Genomic DNA, 7,539 nt, shown 5'->3' with positions numbered 1-7,539 from the left:
GGAAATTAGATCTGAAGGTTTCAGCGAATAGAGACGCTTTGTCAGGATTTGAAATAGCCAGCAGGCTTCCATTCTTGAGGGGAGGAATAGTAGTTGTTGACTTGATGCGCTTCGAGATGAGATTACGGGCTTTGATGGAATGGGGAGTTTCCAGAATACGTTTCTCTTTGAGTGCATTGGAGCTTTTGATGTGTCGGAAGAGACAGTTGATTCGACGGCGAAAATTTGAGACAAGTTGAGATTCGGGAGAGGAGTTTGTTTTGAGAGCTTTGGCTAGTTTAGAACGGACTCGACGGAGCTTTCTAATAGGATTGCAAATCTCTCCGCTGAAAACAACAATGCGTAAGTGCGTACATGTGAACTGTGTTTCCGGAAGTTTTCGGGAGGCAAAATAACGGAGGAAAGTAAGGTTAAGAAATTGGAAACCTTCAGACAAAAATTTTCAGCATTTTTGGAAAAAAGTGCATATATAGATTTTGACAGGAGCTTTCTGAGCGGGTCAACTAACCCGTGTCAAAAAATATGAAAATTCTGAAAGCCTTTCTAAAATGACCTCCCTTGTCAGATAAAGGCTATACAACGAATTAGCGAGCAAATTGAAATTGCAATCAGAAAAGAGGCATGAAAATCAAATGACATGGGCAATGAAGTTTAAAGAAAAGCTAGAAATTATTCTAATACAGAAAAGCTAGAAATTATTCTAATACAGAAACACGGTCGATTTTACGTGGTGTCCAATAAGATCAGAGAATTTCGTTCGGCGAGAAGTGATGATCAATTGCAATCCTGCTCTGTGGGCAACCTTTTGGACTCCGCTGGCAAACTGAAAACAATTTATTTCAAATAATGTTTAAAAGTTCAGTGCTAACATACAGTATCGGTCAATAAGATAGACAAAAACCTATTTTTCAATTGGCTTGTTCTACGTTCTCCAAAATTTTCGAAGCGTTTGGAAACTTAACAGTCGAGCACCAGACTCTTGAAAATCTCCGAAAACCAGATGAAAAATACGTTTTTGTGTATCTTATTGATCGGTACTGTAACTCTAGAGATAAATCTCAAACGATCTACACTCACTTCTTCGAGCGACTCATAATGAACCCGGTCTTCCATATTGTCAATGATAAGGAATGGAAGGCCGGCTTCCTTTATAAGTGCGAAAAGCACTGACATCGCTGCTTTTGTCCTTTGTCCCCCAGAGAATTCAAAGAAGAATTCGGAAGGTGAATCTTTTGCTATCAACTGAAGGTTTTTCTTCGGAGATTGCGCATTTGGAGAGATCAATGTCAAGGAAGCTTCTTTATTTGCACAGAGATCTTTATAGTTTTTTGTGAGCTCGGTGGAAAGAGTTGGCAATAGTGCATTAAAAACATTCTTGCGCTCTCGAGAAATCTGAAAACAAGTAGTTTTTGCAAGTTTTAATGCGATATGAATTTTTTGCTTACCTGTTCGAGCCTTAGCTTCAATTGAGCTTCTGTATCACTTTCGTTGGCTGTTGATAATTGCTCCATACGTTCCATAATTTCTTCGCGCTCCTCCAGCAAAGTCACGGATTCTGGATTCATCAGTTCCACAAGATTTGCCAATTTTTTGCTCTCCTCTACGAAGTATTCGTAGCTTTCGAAATTGATCAGAAACGAGAGGTGCTGAGATTTCATTCCAATGGCTTCTATGTCTTTTTTGTATTCTTCGAAAGTCTTCTCAACGCCGTCCACTGTGTATGTTTCAGATTCTTCATCGTTGATTCTGTGGAAGGTCACAGACTCATCGCCGAGAAAAAAGCTGACAAACACATCTCCACGTTTGTCAGTGAAACGTTCACATTCTGGTCCCTGAAATAAAATTGATGAGTTTCAAATTTTCAAAATATTAGATTTCTGAGAATATTTAGTCAAAAGTTTCACTATCGAAATTTGTAGATGCAAAACATCAGACATTAGACAAGAGCACAAAATGTGATGTTTTTGGTGAGTATATTTCCAGAAAAATCAATATAGTACCGGTTTTCACTCTAGTATCTGTATTTGTGTAAAAAACCGACCTTGCCGTGAACACTTTAATAGAAGGCCTATACGTAAATTTTGAGCTCCATTATCAACGCGTGGATTCAAAATAAATAGATCAAATTTGAGTACACTTAAAAATCATAAAATTTCTTCTGGTCTACGAGTTTGATGACCGCTTTTTCTGACCCGTGTCTTGAGACCGATGTGAGTTAACAGATTTTTTAAATAATTTTTAACACATTTTTGCACTGGTTACAAGTCTGAGGTGGCCTCCTATGAAAGTTTTTCGAAGTATTACTTATTTACCGCGCTGCCGTTCAAATCAAAACGAGCGACGGCTACTAAATTTTCAGATTCCAGTTTTGCAAAACACTCTCTTACCAGCAAAGTGAAGTTGATAGCCGCTACGAGAGTCGTTTTTCCAGAAGAGTTGCCCCCAGGAAGACAATTCACACCAGAAGTAAACTCGAACTGCGTCCTACTCGTACTGAAGTATTTCCTGATGTAGACCGACTGAATGTGGACCATTACGGTTCTGAAAAATAAAATTAGAAGTGAGATCAAACGCTGGATGTATAACGAAAAAAATAGTTAAAAATTGAGGGTTGGAAAAATCAAAGAATGAGGAAAAAAAATTCAATACGGAAATTCCCAACGTTTCAAAATTTGATGGGATAGATCAGATGTTTTTTTTTTCACATTGATAAGAAAACTTTTTATGTATCAGAAAGAAACACATGACAAAAAAAATAAAAAAGTGTTGATAAATGATTGTTTTGGTGGTAGTGACGTTAATTTTTCAGGTGGTTTACAGTTAACCATTGTTCAAAAAATAAAAATAAAAACAAAACACCTATTTATAATTACAAAAAACTTATGAAATCGCATGAAAAAAGATTTAAAATTGAAACTAAAATTCAAAAGTTGACAGTGTCATTGGAGCGCGTTTGATAGGCAAACAACCGCAAGAACAAGTGCATCTTCGTTGTAGGAGGGTGGAGAGAAAAAGAGACAGACGGACTGGCTCCAGATTAATCCTCAAATTAGAAAGGGGCAATTTTCCCATCTATTCCAAATGTACTTTTGAATGAGGGAATAGGAAAAAGGATAATTATGTGTAGGAAATTGGAAAGGTGTCGGAAGTGGGAATGCGGCACCAATGCACTTTTAGGACAATAACTGACTGAGGCATGGGAAAATGTATGAAATAGAGAGTTTTTCTCGGACTGTGATCGCTCTGATAAAACCTATTCTTTAAACTTCAATTGATCACCCCTGTTCATATATTAGCGCATTAAAGATCGATACTGATCGAGGACATTTGATCTAGCGACTAGACGGGAAAAAGATGAAAGAGAACGTTTCCTTTCTCATATTCTATGTTTTCACTTTCCGCCACTTGTCTGTCCTAGTTCTTTTATCTTCTTCTATTATCATTTTCGTTTTTTTCTAATTTCAGTTTTTCATCGCTCGCTTTTATAATTTTTTACCTGTTTGTGCTGAAAATATTCTTTTGTACTATAACAATTATAATTTTTTTAATTCTCGCAGGCGAGGTTCTCGTGTGTATGGCTTCAAACCTAAGTACAAATCATTTATTTGGAAGCTGGCATAACATCAAAGTAGAAAGTTAAGGGGGAAAAGAATGGTGGGAAAGGATAAGAAACGGGGAAGAAAATAGGACGATCAAAGTTCTCCTGTGGCGGGATCAAATGAACCGATGAGAAGAGAACCGAAGGTAAGAGGAAGGATCGGGGAAAAGCATCGTCATGAATGGAAGAGGATTCTATGCGTCATGGGACCGTACAGCAAGAGGGGAGAGGAGCTTAAAGAAAGAAAAGTACAAAAAAGAAGAAATGAGAATTGAGCAATATGGATACTGAGAACGTTTACAGAAGAGAGAATGTTAAGAAATATAAAAAACGTGAAAAAATAAGGGAAACAATGGTTGAAACGAGAGAGAAGAAGGAGGAGGATGATATTAAAAAACTGGGGTAAAATGAGAAGGATGTTCTGTTTACGGAGCTCCCTCATCTGATTACAAAACAATACTGTTTGGAGCCATATTCGCAAATCCACCATGACGGCTGGTCACGAGGACTTGGAGACGGGTGGCGCAGCCTTCCAACCCATCCATATACTGAAATGATTCCAATGATCACTGTTTTGATAGTTCTCAATAGTCACTCACCCGTCTGAAGCCGTTTGGATCGACTTCGTCGACATCGTCGAAGACAGCCAACCGACTGGTGGTTGCTTCACACAGAGCCATAGCAAAACTCATTGCAGCCCGAGTTTTTTCTGTCTTCGACATCTCGCTGACGAATCCTCTTCCTCTTGGCCCGTGGTCGATGTTGAGCTCCACACCGGACAGTCCCGTCCTTCTCCCTTCTGAACGGAGCGCAACTGCTTGCACAGGATCTCCCACCAACATTCCGTAGAACTCCTGCATCCTTCTGTTGAAGTTTGGGAGGGTGCGAGTGTCGAAGAGCACCTTCCGTTCTTGGGTGAGCTGAAAAGTCTTCAATGATTTAAATGAAGTTGCTGTTAGGATAATTCCTTTTGGAAATGTTTAAAATTTCCAAAACAAGTTGCAAAACACACGAAAAAAAATGAATTTTACATAATATCAAGACTTGATGACTGAACTGATCAAAACATTTCCAGGCAATTTATCTTGGTTCCTGTGAAAGATATCAAAAAGAAGCCAACTGAAAATGTGGGATAAACCTGGAGAGTTTTAAGGGGGCATTCTATATTAAACTGTTTGAGGTATATTGAATTCGTAATGAAAATCTTACCTCTTCCAAATTGTCATTGAGCTCTTTGGCTCGCCGACTCGAGCTCGGAGAGTTTCTCAACTGTCTCCGGACCAGTTTCATCTGTGTGGAGATTTCTCCTGCTCTTGATTCGAGCTTTTCAATTGTCTTCGACACTTTCGCCGGGAACTGGTCCACCCTCTCCCATCCCAGCCCAGTGTGGATCATGATGGGAAGGTGGATGGCGTTGATGCCCATTCTCATCAGCTCCTCCTCATACTCCCTCTTTGGCACTACATCCTCATCGATACTGTATGCTTCTTCTCCATTTCTTCTTTTCATTCTTCGAAGATTCAAGACGGTTTCACCGTCTTGGAAACTCAAGGCGACGTTACCGTGAGCATCTGGATCCGATCCCTGAAATTTTTCAAAACTCAGAATACACTATGAAAATAATGAGGCTAACTCGCGATTTTTCTTATCTATAAGTTCATAATTACTACACAAATCAGCAAAAATCCATGTCTAGTAGATCACAAATAGAAATTTGAATATCGTACAATTTGAAATAGACACTCCAGTCACGTAAACTTAAAGCCAAGGAAAAAAATTAACCCTGCCATATTTCCTGCCACCCGAACTGTACACTTTGACCTCAATTATCTCGATTCCTGTGAAAGATATCAAAAACATGCCAACTGCTAAAATATTGGTGATAATATAGTCAATAATTAATAAGTTGACAACTCTTTGACATCTGTCACATGAATTGAGATAATTGAGCTTAAAGTTGACAATTTGGGTGGCTTAAAGTTAGAGAAAATACCCTAAGTTGACATTCACCAATTTTTGTTTCAAGTTTTTTGGATGTTTTCATATAATCGCCATTTCCATGAAAATTCAGCATGTTGAGCTTAAATTGAAAAAAAACGGTTTTCGTCTTCAGAATAGTTGTAAGAGAGCTATGACTCCATGAATAAAGTGTCGCGCTCTAATTTTCACATTAAAATCATCCAATAACAGGTGGTACCAGGGATGGGAACTCGGAAAATGAGAACTGCTACATATGAAAACTCGTACGAATAAGAACTCGGAGAGTACATGGCAAACACGGGTTTTTTTTTTGGAAAATCTTGAAGTATTGTGAAGAACGAGACCATTTCGAAAATATTTTTCAAAAAGGTTGGATCCTGATCCTGAAATTAGAGCCGGAAAACGAGTTCTTATTAGTCTAGTTCTCATATGTAGCAGTTCTCATTTTCCGATTTCTCATCCCTGGTACCACCCAATAACAAATGATTCTGTCCAAATGGAGCTCATTCAATTTCAATTTACAAAGTAAACATATCAAATGATATAAAAAACACGCAGAAAGTGTCATTTTCTCATGCCATACCCAAAACAACTTACAGTAAGTCCGAAATTGAGCGCGGCAATGAGGCTCGACTTGCCACTCGCATTCGCTCCGTGGATAACATTCAATCCAGGAGCAAATCGGAACGTTCTGTTCCGGAAATCTCTGAAATTGACGACGTCGATCGAATGAAGATAAGGCATGTTGAATGATGCTGAAAGTCTCTCAAATGTAAGAAAATATTGGGAGAGAAAGATTAATTTGAACTGTCAAATTTAAACGGTAATACACACGGCTTTGATAACTGAGAAGTCACCTATTTACTACATATAACAAAAGAATTCTGTCTCCTTACTAGGGAAGGTTGTGATCGGGGGGGGGGGGGGTCCCTCTTATTTCGAACCTGATTTTCTCAAAACAGGTAGCTCTTCAGCAAAAACAAAACACATTTTTGAAAATGGTTCATTCTCAGCTTTCGAATGATATAGGTCTTATACCGAAGTTCCACCCCCGATTACAACCTTCCCTGGTTAGTATAATTGTTCACTCAGGCTAATTTGCAGAGCGAAATTAGCCGAAAATAATTGGAAAATCGGAAAATCGGTGAATTTGAGAGTAACTATCACTTATGATGTTTACCGAACACTTTTATGCAAAATGCGCAAGATAAAAAAGCATGATAAAAAAGATATACGAGAACATAGCTGTTGTTGTCTCTGCGTCTCTCTTTTATTGCGTGCCGCGGAAAACCGTATTGGCTTTGATTGGAACCTCAAAAAATTTCAATAAAAAGTTAAGATTTTCATCGTTTTTTGAACATTGAGAAAAGTGATAAAAGAAAGATCCGCTTAAAGTCTTTCAATTCAAATTCGATGGTCAAGGAATTTGAATAGTACAAACATCTATTAGAAACAATACCCATTTTCTCTGTGTCTCTTTCTCTCTCTCTCGCTTGACAGTGAGTGTGGAGAAAGAGTGTGAAGAAAGAGAGAAACATATGCGGCGCGGATATGTTTTTTGAACGCGTTCAAGTAAAACAAACATAGTACAGAAAAGTGATTTGAACTTCCCGCCAAAGTTTGAATTTTCTGAATGCTTTCTCAATCTTTTCTTTAAGTTTCGAATCAACCTGTTCATGTTTGCTTACTTGTTTGCTTACGATATTCTGTAATTTTAGTACTTCACCTGAAAAATATATCAATTTTTGGGATTTCGCCGTTTTTCTCTCACTTTTCACAACTTTAGAAAGTTTTGAAAATTCTGAATTCTTCCAGTACCATGCAAAATACCGTAAACACTTGTTAGAACACCATGCTATATTTGCATTTTGAGCTCAATTATCTCAATTGCTATAAGAGATAATAAAAGTTTGTCAACTGATGAAATGTTTCTCATAAAACCACCAATATTTTGTCTGTTG

At 38.0% G+C, this 7,539-nt stretch overlaps 1 protein-coding gene across 1 annotated transcript; it reads right to left on the bottom strand.

Moving 5' to 3' along the window:
• Positions 1–700: 700 nt before the first annotated feature.
• Positions 701–6,322, bottom strand: CBG10266 (the record flags this gene model as incomplete). The annotated part of the gene is made up of 8 exons (XM_002631941.1): positions 701–823; positions 1,078–1,392; positions 1,446–1,832; positions 2,388–2,541; positions 4,049–4,146; positions 4,198–4,518; positions 4,808–5,182; positions 6,176–6,322. The coding sequence occupies 8 exons, from the start codon at positions 6,320–6,322 to the stop codon at positions 701–703; spliced, it is 1,920 nt and encodes a 639-aa protein (XP_002631987.1).
• Between the last annotated feature and the right edge of the window lie 1,217 nt (positions 6,323–7,539).

This window comes from Caenorhabditis briggsae (assembly GCF_000004555.2).
Source record: "Caenorhabditis briggsae complete genome, chrX, whole genome shotgun sequence".
NCBI classification, from domain to species: Eukaryota; Metazoa; Nematoda; class Chromadorea; order Rhabditida; family Rhabditidae; genus Caenorhabditis; species Caenorhabditis briggsae.
This window is presented reverse-complemented; position numbering and strand designations above follow the sequence as displayed.